Genomic DNA, 21,896 nt, shown 5'->3' with positions numbered 1-21,896 from the left:
ATCTGGAAAATTTTTAAATTACAGTTTGAGTTTACATCACTGTAGAAACACAGGAGGAAAGTGCTCTGGGTTACCTTTTTGGGTGTTTTTAGAGACTGTAGTTAAATCACTAGTTTTAGTTTCAATAAATGGTTAAAAGCACCTGAAATGAGTCTGCAAAAATTTGAAACAGCTGTAGCATAGTGCGGAACACTAAATTTGGAGCCTAAAGATCAGCCCAGACTGTCACTGGTTCTGTGAATGTCCACGTCACTTAAGTGTTTTTAGAGCTCAAACACATAACTCAGTCCTACAGGTTTCATATTCTCTTGTGCAGATCTTTTTCTACATACTATTTTTCTTTCAATCAAGAACTTATTGAGAATCTAAGTGCCAGGAACTGTACTAGACACGTTCTGTAATTCTAACGAGGAACTGAAGGGATAATGTCAGAAATATGACCTTTTTGTTTGGAGTTTCAGAATCAAGTGAATGAAGTTACACATCCCCATTGAACTAAAAACACAGACAGGTAAGGACTAGGAAAAGCTTCCAAGTTTTAAGTTCAAATATAGTACAATACAAGTGAGGCTCACAAGGAAAAAAAAAGCAAGATAAATATTTGCTAACTAGATATTTTGAATCATTTCTGTTTATAGTACTATGTAATTTAGGAAGGCAAAAGACTTGAAAAAATTAAGTGAAAATACTTAACGTAGAAATAACCAGGATCCACTTATGGACATGACATAACAGACGGAAGAAGCCATGCTCTTTCTCATAGGTTGCTTGCCTTGTCATTTTCCTTTGCATCAAACCTTTGTGAAAAGCCTACCTCGTGGGAAAAAATTACAGAGAGAAAACGTCAAGAATAAGCAATGGCATTTATACTATGTCATGAAAGTGGGTAAGGCTTAACGGACACATGCCACATGCTATGAGAAAGTTATGAAATATAAACAGACCAATTTTAATGAAGCATCATTCTGAAAGAAATTAACTAATTTACAAGCTTTATTAACACAGCAGCTCTGTCTTACCAACCTAACCCGCCCAATTCCTTCAACATAACAGCTATGAAACAAGCACATTCTTCAGCAGGCTTCTCATGAAAAACTCCAGGTTATACAGGAAAGCCTAAGAACTGCACTTCTTTTTCTCGTTAAAATGTGAACTGCCTTTAAACATATCGTTGGGAGTGTAATGCTGGGACACACACACAGACGGGAAGAAACTGAACAGGAACACACACACATGCTTAGCGCAGACACGACGGGGATGTCAGCATCGACGACGGGCTGGAACGCCTCGCACTCACAAGAGCCTCTAACAGTCATCCTCGCAAACCGAGACGGCTTGCTTCGAGATTCAGAACCGGGGGCTGAGCGGCCTGGCGGCGAAGGAGGGCACGCTACCTTTCTCAGCGTTTTCTAACGGAGCCCGTCTCTCCCAGTGACGCCAACTTTCGCGGGGTGGTCCAAACCCCGAGCTGTCCGGGGCTGGCACAGGGAGCACCCCGACACGGGGCGGGGCCGGGCCGCGTGCGCACGTGAACGGCCGCCGGGACCGGGCAGCGAGCCGGCTCACGGCACGTGGGACCCCGCGCACTCCGGCTCTCACGAGGCCGGCGGGCCGCGCCGAGGAGGGGCCCACGGCGCGCACGGCCCCCCGCAGCCCGTCCTCCCTCCGCCCGGGCCGGCCGCATCCGCTCCGCGTCCGGAGGCCGAGGCGGCGGGGGCTCCCCGGCAGCCCCTCCCGAGGGGTTCCCGCTGCGGAGCCCACATCTCCGTTCGGAACCGACCTAAGAGCTGGTCCAGGGCTGGGAGCCCGGTGGACACCAGCAGCTGTCCGTTCCGCACCGACGGCCGCGTGCCCGCGATGGACGCCAGCCGACGGCAGCCGCCGTCGGGGCCGCTGGCTCTCGGACCCCTCCTCTGGAAACTGGTGACGCTGTCCTTGCCGGCCGCCGCCACCACACACCCGGGCGCCCCGGCGCGGGGGCCGCAACTCGTCGCCGCCGCCGCCATCTTGGCGCTCCCGCCTTGGCCAATGGGAACTCCGGTAACTGCGGCGGCGGCCCGTCAGAGCCGCCCGCGGGCCCGCCTCCTTGCCCCCCCGCGGCGCCCGTAGCCAATAGGACTGAGGCCTCCCTCCGCGTCAACCAATCGCAAGGCGTACTGCAGAAACGTGCGCTTACGTAGGGCCGGTGGACGCTGCGGGGCCCAGGTGAGGAAGGCCCACCTGGGTCCCGGCTTGGGGGTCTTCCGGGTTCTCCGGGGCGGGCGGCGTCCTTCCACGCTCTGTTCGCTCTGCGTGTCTTCACGCACGCTGAGGTGGAGGGGAGGCCGGTGGGGCGGGTGTGGGTGCGCTCACACACGCCGGGTGGGGAGGCCGGTGGAGCGACTGTGCGTGGGCTCACGCCCGCCGAGGTGGAGGGGAGGCCGGTGGGGCGGGTGTGCGTGCGCTCACACACGCCGGGTGGGGAGGCCGGTGGAGCGACTGTGCGTGGGCTCACGCCCGCCGAGGTGGAGGGGAGGCCGGTGGGGCGGGTGTGCGTGCGCTCACACACGCCGGGTGGGGAGGCCGGTGGAGCGACTGTGCGTGGGCTCACGCCCGCCGAGGTGGAGGGGAGGCCGGTGGGGCGGGTGTGGGTGCCCTCACGCACGCCGGGTGGGGAGGCCGGTGGAGCGGGTGTGCGTGTGCTCACGCCCGCCGAGGTGGAGGGGAGGTCGGTGGAGCGGTTGTGCGTGCGCTCACGCCTGCCTACGTGGAGGGGAGGCCAGTGGAGCGGGTGTGCGTGTGCTCACGCCTGCCTAGGTGGAGGGGAGGCTGGTGGAGCTGCGTGATGGCCCCGCCGGTAGGACCCTGCGGCTGTGTCCCAGCCCCGGCCCTTCCCCACGATTTCTGGGGTCGGGCCCCCGCCCTCCCTGCGGGGTATTTCTGGTGGTGTGGTGTTTGAGTTGGAAAGGCCATCCGTTCCCTTGGCCTCAGGCGGCAGGTGACGAAGTGTCCCTCTCCAAGCCCCCGAGAGAAGCTTCGTGGACTTTAATTAGCGCCCCTGGAAGGCTGGGAGCGTCTTTCCCTCAGTGGTGTGAAGGACAAGTATTACTCTGACGGCCTAGTTCACACCTTTAATTGTTCGCTGTTAAGGCAGCTGCAAATAACAGCGCTTTAGGTTTCTTCCCCAAAAAACTTTAAGAATGAGATGTGTATGTACTTACTTTTTCTAGTGATTTGTGAACTCTGGATTGAGAACTTTCTTATTAGAACAGGAATTTTATAGGCGGAAAAAACCATGTAATTTAGAGCTGAGTGTTTGGAGTTAAAAATCTTTTCAAAACTGAGCGGGGGGGGGGGGGGGGGGAGTGATGTTTAAAGGCGTTCATGATTGACAAATCTCTAAACTAAAAAAGACTCCCAAATCATGCCTGCACTACCAAATTACTAGTTTTGATAGTGATCTTATGATGCTTTTTAAAAATACATCCAAACCTCATTGGAATGCTTGCCTTTGAGTTGTAGTAAATCTCAGTGACCTGTTAGAACTTTCTGGCTGATTCTCTTTGCTAAATTGAAATTAGTATTGCCATATAGTAACTGGAGTTTTCATCTTGGTAAGATCTTTGAGTTTTGTTTGTTTTTTGCTGAGGAAGATTTACCTTGAGCTAACAGCTGTGCCAATCTTCCTCTATTTTGTATGTGGCTCACCACCACAGCACAGCTGCTGACCAGTGGTGTAGGTCCATGCCTGGGGTCTGAACCTACACTTCCAGCCTGCCGAGGCAGAGTGTGCTGGATGTACCCAATATGCCACCAGGCTGGCCCCTGTTTGTTTGTTTTTTAAAGAAAACGTTCAGGAAAAAAAACAAACCTGCCTTGCTGTTAACAACATATCAACTGGAAAGCTAGATCAAGGTTTAGGTGCTGTCATTTCAAATTTTTTGCCAGTATAAATCTGTAATCTGAATAATTCAATAAATAGCTGTTGAATGCTTGCTGTCTGTTTTGACCTAATTGCATCATTTTTGACCTATAGAACTAAAAATGTTCTTATTTGGGGAGGGTAAGATTAACATAGAAAACAGCATAGCACTCAAAGTGGACACATTGAACAGCGTGTGCTAATTTTGTCCTATAGTAAGTAAGTGCTAAAAAGACCAAAACAAAAAGTGACAATCTGGTATCAAATAGAAACGTCTTGGATACTTTTAGTGCTCTGAAAACTTTGAAATACTACAAATAGTGAATTTTTGTAGGTTTTGTTACTACATATTTCCTTGGTTTCTCCTCTACTTCTCGCTTTAGTTCTTTAAAGGTGATGCCATGATGCTTTGTTTGCTTTATTACTGGAACTGAAGAACTGTTTTCAACTTTAACGGTAATTTGGGAAGCATGACATATATCTTTGGTATAACATCATCATAGAGTAGATTAATCTGTCCTAATTTTTTTTACAAAGACAAACGCTATGCTCTCTACTTATCCTTCAAGTCTCACGTTAACCAACACATCCTCAGTAAAGCCATTTCACCTTGCTGTCAAAATGAAATGAGCTCCTAAATACCAACGAGTGGAATTGGAAATTAAAAATACAATACGATTTACAATAGTTTCCAAAAAATGAAATACTTAGGTATAAGTCTCAAAAAGAAATGTATAAGATCTATATGAGGAAAACTATAAAACTCTGATGAACAAAATCAAAGAAGAACCAAATAAATGGAAGGATATTCCATGTTTATGGATAGGAAGACTCAGTGTTTTCAAGATGTCAGTTCTTCTCAAATTGATCTATAGATTCAATGCAATCCCAATAAAAATCCAGCAAGTTATTTTATGGATCTTGACAAACTGATTCTGAAGTTTATAAGGAGAGGCAAAAGACTCAGAATGACCAACACAATATTGAAGGAGAAGAACAAACTTGAAGGACTGACACTGCCAGACTTTAAGACTTACTACAAAGCTACAGTAATCAAGACATTGTGGTAGTGGCAAAAGAATAGACAAATTGGTGGAACAGTATAGAGAGCACAGCACTAGACTCACATAAATATAGTCAATTATCTTGGACAAATGAGCAAAGACAATACAATGAAGCAAAGATAGTCTTTTCAACAGATGGTGCTGGAACAACTAGACATATACATGCAAAAAATTAACTCAAAGTGCATCACATACCAAATTGTAAAATGCAAAACTATAAAACCCCTAGAAGATAATATAGAAAACTTAGAGAACCATGGTGATGGTGGTGCTGTTTTAGATACAGCACTAAAGACATGATCCACGAAAGAAAGAAATGATAATCGGGACTTCGTTAAAATTTAAAACTTCTGCTCTGTGAAAGACAATGTCAAGAGAATGAGAAGAAAAAATACGGACTGGGAGAACATATTTGCAAAAGATACATCTGATAAAGTGCTGTTATCTAAAATATACAAAGACTTTTTAAAACTCAACAATAAGATAACGAACAACCTGATTTAAAAATGGGCCAAAGACCTTGACAGACACCTGACCAGAGAAGATATACAGGTGGCAAATAAGCAAATACAAAGATGTTCCACATCAAATGTCATCAGAGAACTGCAAATTGTGACAACATTGAGATACCACTGCACACCTATTGGAATGGCCAAAATCCAGATCACTGACGCCACCAAATGCCAGTGAGGATGTGGAGCAACAGGAACTCTTGTCTATTGCTGATGGGAAAACAGAATGCTACAGCCACTTTGGAAGACGGTTTGGAGATTTCTTACAAAATTAAACACACTCTTAGCATACGATCCAGCAATTGTACTCCTTGGCATTTACCCAAAGGAGCTGAAGACATTTCCACATAAAAATCTGCATGTGGGTGCTTATAGCAGCTTTAATCTTAGTTGCCAAAATTTGGAAGCAACCAAGATGTCCTTCAGTAGCTGAATGGATTAAAAACAGTGTGGTGAATCCAGACAGTGGAATGTTATTCAATGCTAAAAACAAGTGAGCTATCAAGCCATGAAAAGATGGGGGAAACTTGAATTCAAATTACTAATTGAAAGAGGCTATTTCAAAAAGCTGCATACTGATTCCAAGTGTATGACATTCTGGAAAAGGCAAAACTATGGAGACAATAAACAGATCAGTAGTTGCCAGAGGTGGTAGAGGGGAGAGATGAATAGGCAAAGCACAGAATTTTTAGGGCAGTGAAAATATTCTGTGCAATATTATAATGATGGATATATGTTATTACACTTTTGTCCAAACCCATAGAATGCACAGCACCAAAAGTGAACTCTAAGGTAAACTGTGGACTTTAGATGATTATGATCTGTCAATGCAGGTTCATCCTTGGTAAAAAATGTGGCATTCTGGTGAGTGATGTTGGTAATGGGGAAGGATATGCCTGTGTGGGGTCAGAAGTATATAGAAAATTTCTTCCTCTTAATTTTGTTATACTCCTGAAACTGCTCTAAAATAGTAAAGTCTCTAAAAAAAAAAAAGTCAAAAAAAAGGATCAGCTATATAAAATCTGTCTGAGAGTTCCATAAGCAACATGTATGGCACCCTTTGTGGCTACATTGTGGGGCCATTTCCACAGGGGTTCCAACAAGTTGGCATTCTGAGAAGTCTTCGGGTACAATGGAAAGACTGCAATGACCTATTTAGGAGTCACCAGAAAACATAATGGTCATGATACGCAATTAGCACCCCATGACAAAAATGGGTACCCTTTCAATTGGTCTTTTAGTGGCTTTTCTGATACCCAGGGTCCATATTACCATGGTGTCAGTGCAGGTAAAGCATATAACAGAGATATTGTGGAGCCTTACTACAGGCCTGATGGCATTTTGGCAGCATGATTGAATGAATGCCAAGGACATACCTACACAGAGGGAGTTCTTGGACCCCACGTAATCCCTTTTTGCTTCCTGTTAGTGTGCTCAAAGAGGGAAACCAGTCCTTACTTCCAGCGTCGCAGATTTGTTTTACCTGTTTTTGTACTTTATATAAATGAAGCCATACACTGTGTACTCTTCTGTTTGACTTCTTTTGCTTAACATTATATTTATGAAATGATCGTTATTAATGTTACAGTTGTGGATTACAGCTGTATAGTATTGTGAAAATATATCACAATTCGCTATAAATTCCAAGAGAATTTCAATTGAAATTCAATTGAAAGAGATTTGGCTAGTTTACCATTCGTAGCCAAACATTTTTCTAACGTGATTGTACCAATTTACACTCTTACTAGGAATGTTTGAGAATTTCAGTTGCTTCTCATCCTTAACCAACATTTAATATTTTCTTTCTTTCATTTTAGCCATTCTGGGAGGATTATTGTATGTCAGTCATTTGGATTCGGGCTGAGGAGGTCAAGCACCTGTTCATGTCTCTTGGCCATTTGGGTGAACTCTTCTGTGAAGAGTCTGTTCGTGTCTTTGCCAATTTTTAAAAATTGGATTGTTTGTCTTTCTCCCTGGATTTGGAGGAGTTCTTTTTATATTTTGGATAAGAGTTCAGTTGCATGTAAATGTATTACAGATATTTTCTTTTAGTCTGTGGCTTGTCTTTTTATATTCATAATTGTCTTTTGAGTTTAGTCAGAATATATTCTGATGTATCAACTTTTCTCTTTTTTTTAATTGAGTTAATGATAGGTTACAATCTTGTGAAATTTCAGTTGTACATTAATGTTTGTCATTCGTGTTGTAGGTGCACCACTTCACCCTTTGTGCCCAGCCCCCACCCCACCTTTCCCCAGGTAGCCACTTATCTGTTCTCCTTGTCCATATTTTTAAATTCCTCATATGAGTGGAGTCATACAGAGATTGTCTTTCTCTAACTGGCTTATTTCACTTAACATAATTCCCTCAAGGTCCATCCATGTTGTTGCAAATGGGATGATTTTGTTCTGTTTTGCAGCTGAGTAGTATTCCATTGTGTATATATCAGCTTTTCTCTTTATGACTAGTGCTTTCTGGCTTGGTTTGCCTGCTCCAAGTTTCCATAGATGATCTCAGTGTTTTCCTCTAAAAGCCCTGCTATTTACTTTTAAACATTTGAGTCTTTGTTCTGTCGGAATTGATTTTTTTGTCTTTGGTGTGAGGCAGGGGTAAAGGTGTATTTGTTTTTCCTATTAGATATCCTGTCATCCAGCACCATTTATTGAAAAGACAGTTCTTTCCCTGCTGTACTGAATCATCACTTTTTAAATAAGTACAGTTACACATGTTAGACAGATTTCTTTCTGGACTGCATTCCATTGGTTAGTTTGTGGTTCTTCAGAAGGATGACTTCTTTTCTCTCAGAGTTTTAACTCCCTGTACTGCACTGTGCTCAAGCTAGATCAGTAAAAATAAGAAACTCACCCTTTGGCAATCCCTTTTTAGAAGTTTGACTCCTCCCAAAAATCTGTGTGCTTTTCTTCAATCTGTAGAGCCGTCACATAATTGTTTTTTGTATTTTGTCCTAAGTTTATGGTTATCATCTAGGGGAGGGTTTGTCTGTTAAGCTTACTTCACCTACCAGAAGTAGCTCCTATTACCTTTTTAGGGACTGTCATTCTTTCTTTTTTTATTCCTGATATTGCTTATTTGCATTTCTTCTTTTTTATTTTTCGTTGTTAGGTTTGCTAGGGATTTGTCATTTTTATGAAAATTAATTTCTTAATTGATTTTCTGCCTTTTCTAATATACTGTTGATAATTATGGGAGTAATTTTCTATAAGCACTGCTCTAGCTGCATCCTACAACTTTTAACATTTCATGTTTTCGTCATCATTTATTTCAAAATATTTTCTACTTTTTGTTTTGATTTCCTCATGGACCCATGAGTTTTCTAGGACACTTTTGATAGTGCTGAAATACTGAATTAAATTAGTTGCCAGTAAAGCAAGTAGGATCTGAGATTGTCCAGGGCACTTGAGTACTTATGTTCCTCCTAATTTTAGTGGGTGTTTAAATGTAAACAAGAAACTGGGGGGTTTTAAGTTAACATTTAAAAATCCATTGTATAATCATATCTTGGAATATTCAGTCTAATAGGGTAAATGTATCAAAAGGTAAACATGTTTTGATTCAAGGAGATTTGTCAAGTAAATGTATCTATAAAGGTGAACAAGACATTTTTAGTGGTAAACACTAAAAATTTTTAGTGATAATAGGAAAAGAAATTCCAGAGCTAGAATGGTGTAGCATTGGTATATCTCCCAATCTGGGACTGTTCTTCCATCTTTGCGTATAGCTCAAGTAAGAAATTGAACAACTATTGACTTGACTGGTGCCTGGCACTCCTTTTGTGGGTCAACTTAAGGGGTTTCATGGGCATAAAGCCACTGTGCTAATCTAAGCCTGTGTGGTGTTCTAATTGTCCTGGGCATTTCTGTTGAGATGTGATCACTTCCTCCTCAGTATGAATAATTAGGGGACCCCAGGGAAAGGCCAGGTATTACAAGCCATTCCAGGTGAAGCTTCTTACATCCCGTCCACTGGTTTTGCAGGAAGGGTCACACAGGCTAGTGAAGCTCCTCTCTGGAGAAATATGTAACTCTTGGCTTAATGAGTAGTGTTAGCAGAGGGAAATACATTATTTTGACAGCTGTTTCCCACTTTAAGAGTCTGGATATGAAGTATGTGTATACTTCATATACTGGATATGAAGTTTCTTGCAGGATAAGATGAAAATTAAAAATCCTAGCAAACATTTTCATTGTTAACTCAGAACTAAATTGGAGCCATCTATAACACAAATTTTTACTTTTTATTCATGGCTCTTGTTCTATATAATTATTCTATCATTCTTTGAATTATATTTTTCTTTGTAAACACTTTATTATTTTCAAATTTGGTAGCATTAATTAATTGCATTCTCTATATTGAATTCTTTTATAATCTCTTCTATATCTATCATGATATTTAGCTTCTCATTTGTAATGTTATGTCTGGATTTTTTCTCAGTTCATGTCTTTTCTCTCTGAATAACTGAAGGATTTTTAAAAAAATCTTTTTTTTTGTTTTGTTTTTAAAGATTTTATTTTTTCCTTTTTCTCCCCAAAGCCCCCCCGGTACATAGTTGTGTATTCTTCGTTGTGGGTTCTTCTAGTTGTGGCATGTGGGATGCTGCCTCAGCGTGGTCTGATGAGTAGTGCCATGTCCGTGCCCAGGATTCGAACTAACGAAACACTGGGCCGCCTGCAGCGGAGCGCGCAAACTTAACCACTCGGCCACGGGGCCAGCCCCTAAAAAAATCTATTTTAGTGCTATTTTCATATAATGATATCTTAGATTTATGCATTAATTATTTTCTTTTCTAATGTTACTAATTTCTGTCTTTTTCTGAATTTAATCTTTATTCCTACTTCTTTTAGGTTTGTGTTTTTTTCCACTATCGCACTTTTTAAAGCAGTAATTAAAAAACTGTTCTAGTAATCTGTTATGGAATTTCCAGGTAAGCCCGGTCCCGTAGAACTTCCTGTGTTGATGGAAATGTCCTATATATCTACACTGGCCATTTCTATAGACATTAAACACATATGGCTGTTGGACACTTGAAGTATGGCTGATATGACTGAAGAACTGTACCTTTAATTTTAATTATTTAAATTTAAATACTACATTTGGCTAGTTGCTGCTGAATTGGACAGCATAACTCTAGGTCAAGATTTGACACACACAGGTGTGTCTAGGGGTATATATTTTTTTCTTTTCCTGCACTGTAGTCCCTGGGTCCTTTCCATTATTTTTCCTCCTTTGTGTGTGTGTGTGTGTCTTTATTGAAGGGGAGAGAGGAGTCTCTTTTCCTGCAATTTTTAGAGAGATTCTTACCCTCCTTGGGTTGTTGCTTTATATTTCTTCAACTTCTGTTTCAAGTTTTCTGTTTGTTGTGTATGTAGGGGAGGTGGTGTTGGAAAGGTATTCTATTCTAGATTTCCTTAATTATTCTTTTTGTTCTTTCTACTGTTTCATACACCTCTTATTTATAGGTGCAGTGTCTTATCCAATAACTCTGAAGATTTAAATAGAAATTCTTGGGGCTGGCCTGGTGGTGCAGCAGTTAAGTTCGCATGTTCAGCTTCTCAGTGGCCCGGGGTTCGCTGGTTCAGATCCCGGGTGTGGACATGGCACTGCTTGGCAAGCTGTGCTGTGGCAGGTGTCCCACGTATAAAGTAGAGGAAGATGGGCACGGATGTTAGCTCAGGGCCAGTCTTCCTCTACAAAAAGAAGAGGATTGGCAGTAGTTAGCTCAGGGCTAATCTTCCTGAAAAAAACAAAAAAAAGTTAAATAGATTTTATTTTCCTTTTGTTTTATTCCTGAATTACCTCTGATTTCTCCAGAGTTACTTGTTCTGTTTTTCATAGTGGGCTTTCTTTTTTCATTCTTGTGGTTTCCTTAAATGTTGGTGATCTTTGGTTGTCCTCTCATATTGATATATGACCAGTTGAGTAATATAGATAACTGGAGTGAGTTTGCTCTTCTTTGGCTCCCTAGCAAATCTTTACCCTCAGCAGAAAGAATCTTGATGGGAAGTTCCCTGTAGGTGGGTAGGCAGGACTTTATTTATTTATTTATTTAAAATGTACAACACACTTTATCATTTTTATTTTTTAGTTGTAAGATTTTATTTTTCCTTTTTCTCCCCAAAGCCCCCCGGTACATAGTTGTGTATTTTTAGTTGTGGGTCCTTCCAGTTGTGGCATGTGGGATGCCGCCTCAGCATGGCCTGATGAACGGTGCCGTGTCCACGCCCAGGATTTGAACCGGCAAAACCCGGGGCCGCCGAAGTGGAGCATGCGAACTTAACCACTCAGCCATAGGGCTGGCCCCTAGGACTTATCTATTGATGTGCTTTTCTCAGAGCAGATAAGCAAAAAGCAAGCAGACAGACTGGGCCCTTTTCTAATAGCTAAATAAGGAGGGTCCTGTCCTGGGTTTCCAACCACCATGCGTTGGAGCCCACATTCCTCTCAGGCAAATTATACCTTTTTTTGTAGATTGCCCTCCATAACTGATGATTCAGCTTACAACCTCTTTGGACCCACAGCAAGAAAAGTCCCATCTTCCCTGAAACATTCTCCTGTGTATGTGGTTGGCCAGGGGTCAGCATCCTTTTTCAGAGACCAGATAGTAAATATTTTAGGTTTTGCTGGCCATTCAGCCCGTTTTACAACTTCTCAACTCTGCCATTGGAAAGCAGTCGTAGACAGTACATTAACAAAGGAGCATGGCTGTGTTTTAATAATACACTTTATCTATGAACACTGACATTTGAATTTCATATAATGTTTACACGTCACAAAATATTCTTTTTTTCTTTCAGCCATTTAAAAGTATAGACATCAGTCTTGGTTTGTAGGCGACACAGAAGCAGGTGGTGGCCTGGGAGATTTGCCCTGTAACCCGTAGTTTGCCAAACCCTGTGCTAGACTTGGTCTCTCACCCTGTTCTGCCTATCAGTATGATTTCCTGTGTTGTAGCTTCCAGACGTTGCTCAGAACCTCTTGTACGTTCATGCTTTTCACTCCTCTTTACTGACCTGACGGTCAGCCTTTTCTTCTATTCAGGCCTTTGACACATTGGATGAGGCCCACCACGTTAGGGAAGGCACCATGCTTCCCTCAGTCTGATGACCCTCATGTTAATCACATCCGAAATCACCCCTGCAGCAACACCTACAATAATGTCTGACCAAACATCTTGGTGCCCTGTGGCCCAGTCAGGTTGACATGAAATTAACCATCACAGTCACATAGCTAGTAAGTGGTAGAGCTAGGATTCACAACCGAGCTAAGCTGTCTGACAACAAAATCTATGTTCTTATTTATTATTTGCACTGGACCCAAACTCAGTATTAGTATCCTCCTAAAGATAGCTCCTTTTTGGGCCAATTTATAGCCATTAGCACAAGAAATGTAGCATGTTTGCCTTTCTAAAGTAGGTATATATTCAGAGTGACCAGGATGGTGAGAAAATGTGGTATGAAACAATTAGGGTAATAAGAGGGATATGTTTAACCTAGAGGTGAATGGTTCTGACTTTCGTAAGTCCTGTCTTAATCTTGTGCAAGAGAAATTAGGCTTTTGTTTCTGTAGCGCGTAGAAATTTCAATTTCAATTCGGATTAAAGAAGGACTTGTTGTCAGAGTTGTCCAGCACTGAAACAAGATCTTTAATATTTTAAAAATAGTTGCTTTTAAAAATCTTTAGAATTTTAATGCCATGCTTTACTTTTTATATTTTTTCATTCCTCAAAATGAAAGGTTAAAAAAAAGTTAAAGGTCGTTTTGTATCATAATTTTGTCATTCCTCAGAATGAAAGATTTGAAAACAATTTCATAGTCTGGTATTCCAGGGTTAAATTTTTTTAAAAAATGAAATTGTTACCAATTTCACCTCACTCCCATGTGACTCTGACCCACACTGGGAGGAGCTCCGAGGAGGGGTCCATGGGTGGGCTTCGTACCCACAATCCACCCCTTCCTTGGAGGGTTCTTTGATGTTTGGTGTCACGGATTTGAAACAAAACCGAAGCTGAGCGTTCAACAGCACAAGCTTTTATTCAGTGGCCAGAGAATGGAGAAGTGGGAACTATGTGCACAAATCAACGTCTCAGCTCATGAGGCAGTTAAGCAGTTGTTACAAGGGGTGGAGGTAATGAAGGGGAGGAATATTCATAGTTATTTGGGTAACCGGGCTGGCTTTTCAGGGGAACAAGAGTGCCACCTCTTTTCTTTCCTTATTTAGTTATATGTGGCGGTTGCCGTGGCAGTTGTAAACTGTCATGGGCTGGTGGGTGTGTCAGGTAGCATGGTAGTTACAGTGAGTGTGCAATGAGCTGTGGGGCCTGTGTCAGGTCAGGTCGGGCTGCTGTGTTGCGTTTGACCTATTTTAACTGGTTTTGGCTATGTGTCTCAGCCATCTCCTCCTGCTCATTGTGGTTTCCTGTGAGCTGGAGAGAACGTGTTGGGCTTGTTCTGAACAGGGCTGCAGTTACTGTCTATGGGGTTGCGGGCCAGGTAACAAAATCTTGTTTCCTTTTCCTAAATGAACTGACATGGAGTTAATGAATTACTGTTCTGTGTGATGATCTTTTTCCCTCACTGAGCATTGGAATATGTTCACTTCAGAGCTTATCAGTACCCCAGTCTTGATTCTCTAATTGAAATAGTTATGTCAGCCCTCTCACCTGGCTCAAGGTCTTGGACCCTTTTTTCTTAAAAAACAAAACAAAACAACTTTTTGTGATAAAAAACGTCTAATGTAAAATTTACCATTTTAATCATTTTTACATGTGACATTAGGTATATTTACCATGTTGTGTAAACATTATCACTGTCTATTTCTAGAACTTTTTTATCATGCCAAACAAACTCTTTACCCATTGAGCAGTAATGCCCCATTCCTCTGTCACCCCAGCCTCTGGTAAGCTCTGTGCTGTGTCCTGTCTCTATGCATTTGCCTATCCTGGTACTTCATGTAAGTGGGGTCATATAATATTTGTTCTTTGTTAACATTTGCATAATGTTTTTTACTTAGGATTGTGTTTTTCAAAGTTCATCCATCCTGTATCACGTATCAGAACTTCCTTTCTTTTTATGGCTGAATAATATTCCATTGTAAGGATATAGCACATTTTGTTTCTACATGCATCTGTTGAGAGACACTCGGGTTGTTTCCGTCTTTTGCCTGTTGTGAATAATGTTGCAGTGAACATTGGCATACAAGTGTCTGTTAGAGTCTCTGCTTTCAGTATATACCTAGGACTGGTACTGCTGGATCGTACGGTAATTGTGTGTTTAACTTTGCGAGGATCTGCCTAAGTCTTTTCCACGGTGCCAAACCGTTTTGCATTCCTATCAGCAGTGCACAGGGTTTCCAATTTCTCCACATCCTCAGCATCTTTAGTTATTTTCCTTTTGGATAATAACATCCTAATGAGTGTGGTTTTGATTTGTGTTTCCCTAATGATTTGTGATGTCAGCATCTTTTGCAATGTAGATAGACTGATTTTTCAAATCTTCTGGTGCTGATTTCTTTTTGCTTAAGAGTTCCTTCCTCAATTTATCCTTTTTTCTCTCACATTTTACTATAAGCAGCAAGGAGAAACCAGTACACGCCTTCAACACTTCGCTTGGAAATCTCCTCAGCTAAATATCCAAGCTCATCGCTTACGTGTCGTACTTGTCACCCAGCAGCAGAGCACGTTTCAGCCAAGTGTCTGCTGCTTTATGAGGAGGACTGTCTTGCCTCCAGTATCCCATAGCATGTCACTCATTTCCTTCTTGAGGCTTCACCAGAAGCCCTGTTAACGTTCATATTTCTACAATAGTCTTTTCCTGATGAAATATGTGTTCTCTATGATGATAGAAGTTTTCTCTGCCATCCTGTTCACTTCCTTCTGAGACCTCACCAGAATCTCCTTAGCAGCTCTATTTCTACCAGTAGAAATAGAGTGAATGAAGAACATTCTTCAATCTTTTTTTATTTTTAGATACCTGTTACAGCCACACCCCATTTCCTGGTACTAAATCTGTATTCATTTCCTAGGACTTCCATCACCATTACCACAAACTTGGTGGCTTAAAGCAACAGAAATCTGGGCCGGCTCTGGTGGCCGAGGGGTTCAATTTGGCACACTCCGCTTTGGTGGCCCAGGTTTGGTTCCCAGGCACGGACCTACACTGCTCGTCTGTCAGTGGCCATGCTGTGGCAGTGGCTCACATACAAAAAGAGGAAGATTGGCAGCAGATGTTAACTCAGGGCGAATCTTTCTCAGCAGAAAAAAACCCTGGAAATTTACTTTGTCCCAGTTTTGGAGGCCAGAAGTCCAAAATCAAGGTGTGAGCAGGGCCGTGCATGTTCCAAAGGCTCCAGGGGACTCCCTTCTTGCCTCTTCCAGCTGCTGGTGGCTCCTCTCGGTCCTTGGCTTGTGGCAGCTTCACTCCCAATCTCTGCCTTCATTTCCACATTGTCTTTTTCTCTGTGTCTCTGTGTGTCCTTTCCGTCTCCTATGAGGACGTTTTCATTGGATTTAGGGCCCACCTTAACCTAGTATGATCTCACATTGATCTTTACCTTAATTGTATCTACAAAGCCCTGCATCCCAATAAGGTCACATTCTGAGGTTCCAGGTGGACATGAATTTGGAGGGAGGGGGAAACACTCAACCCACTACTGTCTCTCTTTAGGTAATTATATTATAAAAGTATTATATAATCTGTAATTTTTAAAAATCTCAAAGTATGTGCATAATATTTTATCATTTTACAAAATACTAATACCGTTAATGTTAATGTTCATATTAGAGAGTGCTGAATAGGGAAATCACTTTTCTTTTCAGACTTTACAAGATATATAAGAAGTATGGGGTCATTTAATGTGTCTTTGCTTTTTAATGAGGATTTGTACATTTGTGCATGCACGCAAACATGAATAAACACTAAAATTTATTGACTTATGAAAGTTTATTACTTAGTATTTATTCATGCCAATGTAGTAAAACCCTAAATCACCTTGTTTTTTTTTTAACTTTTTGTTAAGATTATGATAGTTTACAACCTTGTGAAATTTCAGTTGTACATTATTGTTAGTCATGTTGTAGGTGCACCACTTCACCCTTTGTGCTCTCCCTCCCAACCCCCTTTCCCCTGGTAACCACCAATCAGTTCTCTTTGTCTATACGTTTAACTTCCACCTGTGAGTGGAGTCATACAGAGTTCGTTTTCCTCTATCTGGCTTATTTCACTTAACATAATACCCTCAAGGTCCATCCATGTTGTTGTGAATGGGACGATTTTATCCTTTTTTATGGCTGAGTAGTATTCCATTGTATATATATATATATATATATATATATATATATATGCCATATCTTCTCTATCCAATCATCAGTTGATGGGCACTTAGGTTGCTTCCACCTCTTGGCTATTGTAAATAATGCTGCAATAAACATTGGGGTGCATGGGACTTTTGGAATTGCTGATTTCAAGTTCTTTGGATAGATACCCAGTAGTGGGATGGCTGGGTCATAGGTATTTCTATTTTTAATTTTTTGAGAAATCCCCATACTGTTTTCCATAGTGGCTGCACCAGTTTGCATTCCCACCAACAGTGTGAGAGGTTTTGTTTTTCTCCACAACCTCTCCAACATTTGTCACTTTTTGTTTCAGATATTTTTGCCATTCTAACAGGTGTAAGGTGATATCTTAGTGTAGTTTTGACCTAAATCACCTTATTATTTGAATAGTCTGATCTCAAGTTGATTGCAATACGTGTGTGAGATTAGATTTCCTTGAGATTTTTGGATGTTTCAAGATTGACTCCAAAATGTTTAGCGAGTTCTTCAAATGCTTAAATAACTCAGGGGAAAAAATGTTTTTTGGAGGAACAGCAATATAATTTAAGTATATTTAGTTGAGTCTTCCAGTCAGGTGAGATTAAGATCAAGCACAGTGCCTGTAAATGGGTGAAGGAGTATATTTAAGAAGACTGTTGTTACAGGAAAAACCCTCCTTTTTAAGGGCCCTAAGATTAAAGGGGAAAAGATGGTAGGGTCATAAAGAGAGGAGATCGAATAAAACAGAAAACAGAAATTGGCACTGAAACAGAAATGCATTAGAGAAGAGAGGGAAGATAGATGGCAGAAATTAGGAAGTCCCAGAGAAGTGAAATGTACAAAAGCACAGGCAGGAGAGAGGATGACAGAGGACTTGCGGAGGGCAAAGGTGAGCGAGAGTGCCTGGGGAGCTTATGTTGGGTGGGAGGCTGGTCGGTGGGCCAGCGTCCTCTCAGCTGCAGTCAGTTACTGACGGTTATTAGAGTCACTGCAGCGTTGATGTCGTGCCCTTAAGCTTCTCATGTCATTTTGCCATAAAAGACTAGTAGGAACCACTTTACATATTATTCACTAAATTTCAAATATGATACTATTTATATGCTAATATATTGGTATTGATATGTGATATTGTATATTATATAAATTATATGTGGTTACATATATTTCAAGGTGAATATTCCTATTGTTATCTCCTTTTAATGGCAAAAATTTGGTTTTAAGTGTAATGTTCTGTGTAAACACATATAAAGCAAACTGTTTAACATTTCAAATAAAAATGGAGATAAAGCTTTTTTTCTCAGTCATAAGAACTGGCATGGAATTATTACAGTTGAATATGAGGTAGATTTTGACATCCAAGACAGTATCAAACATAATATGTTTTTCCTTTGTCATAACTGCTCCTAGGGTTTTTCTACAATATCACGTGCTTCCTCCTATTCAGTCAATATCAGACTAATCAGTCTGAACACACCAGAGTTACAAACTACCTCTCTGCCGTCTTTTCATTCTTAAAATTAACCTCAGATACTCATGCTGAAATGGAGAAATGAATGTTACATCCTCTCCATTACCTGCCAATTGTTTACAAGAATTTGGTGTGTCGGAACTCTATACTGTTGGCTTATCAACGCCCTTACGTCCTTGACCACAGTTCTCTCCAGGTGGATTGATATTTTAGGTTGCCCATTTACTTTCCTCTTCTTCAGTTTCCTGGTGGATAGAGGACTTTAACATTCGGGGTTTTTTTAATTGTTTTATCTGAAGTGTAGTCAGTATATGAATTCAGAATCCCATTGACCCACTCGAAGGAGGATGCACCTTACCAACTGATCATGTGCTAATTCAACTGGACATGGCGGTGAGAAGCCTTCACCTAATGTAATTTGGGTTTCCTGCTTTAGGAATCCTGAAACCATGGATCACCCATATATGCGTTGAGACGTGCTTTGGATGTTTTTTCCTGGAAGCCTTGCAACTACCCTAAAAATTGAATGTATTGTGGAACAGACCTATGGTAAGTGTATTTTTTTCCTCTTTTTCTTCTGTCAGTTTCATGTTCAAGTTAAGTCTTATGAATGTTGTAATGCTGCTCCCTGCTGGACACAGTGTAATTTTTAAAAATTGGCACTTAATAGATGGGCAAATAACTGGTTGCTGGACCGCTGAGGAGGGGGATCCTTGGTTGCATTCATGAAAAAACAACAGTATACAACAAAAGTAACGGTGTTATCATAATGTGTGATATCGTTGCCTTTGGGTTGATATCTGGAGCGTGATGAAAGTGCTGATAGTCTTGCTTCTGAATTTCATTGTTGGCTTCCTTTCAGTGGGTGTCTAAAAGTTATAGGAAACGTACAGTGAAGGATGCTTGTAAGTGATGGACCTTTTGTGATTTCCTGAATTGTGTGTGTATATATGTTTGTAATTTGTCAGGTTATTATTATTATCTCTTTTGTAATAATTTAAATTCCCTGTACTTCTGTTTTTCCAAAGGAAATATTTAAAACAGCTCCAGTATAATTTAAATTAGACATTGTTGAATCTATTTTGAATGTCACCCTACATTACATTTTATACAGTGTAACGTGTTTTGCGTATCCTTTCTATAATTCAGCTATCGTGTTTTCTAGTACACACAGTGAGCCATGGTTTCACAGAGTGACGTTGGGTTGGGCCTCAAGTGCTGTGTCTGTGTCCATCCTATCATGAATGCCTTACATTGTATGCCTACACAGGTGCTCCCAAAATTGTTTTAAAATGTGCAAGAGTTAACAGTGTTTTTCTTCCTACTTTCAAGCTAAAATATTATATTTTTTGGCATGCAGCCTGTATAAAATTATTACCTGGATAGTAATGTAGGTGTTTTGAAAGCAAAGAAAAAGTGACAAACAACATTGAACTAATGAGATTTAACAGGTTAACTGGTCTTATACTCCTTAACAGCCTTGTACGTTTTTTATAGCCATTGGGAAACCCTTTGAGATCTACACTTAATTAGGAATATGGAGAATTAGGTATAGTAACTTATTTCTTTATTATCAAAATATTTCAATAAAAATTAGAAATGTAGACCAAGAAAATAAAATTTTTAGCAAAAAAGGGGAACCCTCAGTCTTTCTTTATAAGAATATATTATTTCAGAAAATACATCATTTCAAACTTTGTTGTAAAATATAACATGTAGAAACAGAAATGAATAGTAAAATGAATAAGCATAAAGCAAACATCCATGTAACCGTAGGTCATTGCTGGCATCCCAGAAACCCTTGATGTAATCTTCCTTTTCTCTAGAGGTAAACAATGTCCTGATTTTTATGTTAATTGTTTATATGATTCTCTATATAATTTTATCACTTTTGTATGTGTTCCTCGGCAATACATTTGCTTTTTGCCTCTTTTTAATCTTTATGGAATCATATGCACGCTCTGTTTTTGATAAATATTTTTATACTTTTGTGGGAAATGTGTTTGTTATTTTGGGGGGAAGGGAACAAAGATGTAGCCATCTCAGGTCAGATTAGAGAGGCCTGTCTTCAGTGCACTGGGGAGCTTAGGGACAGGGGGAGTTGTAAGGAATTTAGATGTAGCAGCGATCAGGGTGGGATCCACATGCCAGGGCACAGGCTGGTGGCCTTGCAGGGTGAGTGGGAGGCTAGAAGGACGGCTGGGCAGGGACAGCGTTCTTCAGGAAAGGGCCCGGGCCAGGGGCAGAAGGCATTATGCTGATGGGGCCTCTCACAGCACTGTCAGAGAATGGTGGGGGAGTCAGGCGAGGTATCTAGTCTGCACTGCCTGCTGGTCCCCAAACCTGTTGCTGTCACAGTTCTCTGAGTGTGTCTCTTAGAGTGAGACCAGGGGCAGAAGCTCAGAGCACCTTCTCAGTAGGCACGAAGGCACCCCTGCCGCCACCATTGCTGAGCCTCCATTGCGTGGTGGAAGGGGGAGGAAATCCCTGGCAGCATGTGGCCCAGTCCTTACAGTAGCATGGAGGTCCAACTGGAGGTGTGCCCTGAGTCCTTTCTCTGGGCCAACTCCTTGAAAGTCATGACTCCTGCAGTAGAGCTCGTAGAATGTGGCTGTGACGTTCAGGCTGCTAAAGAGGTCTCACGGGTTTTGCTTAGATAGGTTGAGGGTGACAAGGGCAATGTCCTTGCTGTGCTTGGGCTTCTCCCAGCCCAGGCCATGTGACAGCACCCACTCGTGCTGGAGCCCCAGCTTTGCCTGAACTTTGGCACTCTCAGGTACGTGTCATCTTTGTCAGCTGGAGGAGTCCTCGCTCTCCACACAGGTCCCAGCCTCCTCCAGCATCAGTGTTGGCCCTCCACTCAGTGCTAGGGTCTGCACTGCTCCTCCAGCAGCTCCTGGCAGGTGGCAGCTGTGCTTACAGACACAGAAAGGTGGCTGCGGTGGTAGAACTGAGGACCAGACCCTCCGTGCACAGCAGAGCTCCTAGTGGATACTGACCTGAGCCCAGACACTGTGCCGCATTCATGCTTCCGTCTGGGCTGCGGCTTGGCTGCTCCTCCGGCCGCTGGTGCGGCTATGGGGTGCCCACTGGGTTGCCAGGCGTGGGACGTGGGCGGGAGGCTGGTGAGCACCTTTGTCTGAAATCAGGTACTGTTCTTCCCTTACTCAGCATCGTGTTTTGCATATCATCCACGTAGTTGCATGTGGTTTATTTCATTTCATTGTCACGTGTTCCTTTGGAGCAAATATGACGGAATTTATTCATTCTGTTGTTGGTGGATGTTTGGGTTGTCTCTGGTGTTTGGTTTCTATAAATAACATTGCCATGAACATTCTTTTACATTTTATGTGTTGTTTTTTATGTGTCATGTGAGAAAAGTCATATTTTCAGGTTAAAGATAATTGATTATAGTGGTATTTTAAAGTAATTTAAATTCATTACATCCTGAGAGTAACACATATCAAATATTGGAAAAGATTTTGAAGTGATTATAGTTTATTTTTCTGTAGCCTTAAATGTATGGTAAAGTGGCATATAGTTGGTGATAGTGTGAAAACAGTGTATACACAGCATAGGTACTGACGTCGGACCTAATGCGCTGAGTCTCTGTGCCTTCATCTGT

The 21,896-nt window shown here is 41.6% G+C and overlaps 2 protein-coding genes and 1 pseudogene across 21 annotated transcripts in view; 1 reads left to right on the top strand and 2 right to left on the bottom strand.

The window, feature by feature from the left end:
• The window catches only part of ELP4 (elongator acetyltransferase complex subunit 4), a 235,009-nt gene extending 232,923 nt beyond the window's left edge, over positions 1–2,086 (bottom strand). For 5 of the 9 annotated variants that reach the window (XM_070626556.1, XM_070626564.1, XM_070626561.1 and 2 more), the window contains exon 1: positions 1,781–2,030. In XM_070626556.1, coding sequence (XP_070482657.1) covers positions 1,781–2,006 — 226 coding nt within the window. In that variant the 5' untranslated portion in view covers positions 2,007–2,030. Of the gene's footprint in view, positions 1–1,780 lie in introns of all 9 variants that reach the window. The other 4 variants (XM_070626559.1, XM_070626565.1, XM_070626558.1 and 1 more) reach the window with 3 other exon arrangements.
• The window catches only part of IMMP1L (inner mitochondrial membrane peptidase subunit 1), a 73,592-nt gene continuing 53,763 nt past the window's right edge, over positions 2,068–21,896 (top strand). For 4 of the 12 annotated variants that reach the window (XM_070626567.1, XM_070626575.1, XM_070626566.1 and 1 more), the window contains exons 1-2: positions 2,068–2,205; positions 18,708–18,820. In XM_070626567.1, the coding sequence (XP_070482668.1) occupies positions 18,757–18,820 (64 nt within the window). In that variant the 5' untranslated portion in view covers positions 2,068–2,205; positions 18,708–18,756. Of the gene's footprint in view, positions 2,313–4,687; positions 7,380–7,691; positions 7,736–16,067; positions 16,157–16,877; positions 17,693–18,707; positions 18,821–21,896 lie in introns of those variants that run through there. The other 8 variants (XM_070626571.1, XM_070626569.1, XM_070626568.1 and 5 more) reach the window with 8 other exon arrangements.
• LOC139084041 (lipid transferase CIDEB pseudogene) lies at positions 20,685–21,298 on the bottom strand (annotated as a pseudogene).

The sequence above is a fragment of the Equus przewalskii genome, chromosome 6 (assembly GCF_037783145.1).
Source record: "Equus przewalskii isolate Varuska chromosome 6, EquPr2, whole genome shotgun sequence".
Classification (NCBI taxonomy): Eukaryota; Metazoa; Chordata; class Mammalia; order Perissodactyla; family Equidae; genus Equus; species Equus przewalskii.
The sequence above is the reverse complement of the archived record's forward strand: the minus strand, read 5'-3'. Positions and strand labels throughout refer to the sequence as shown.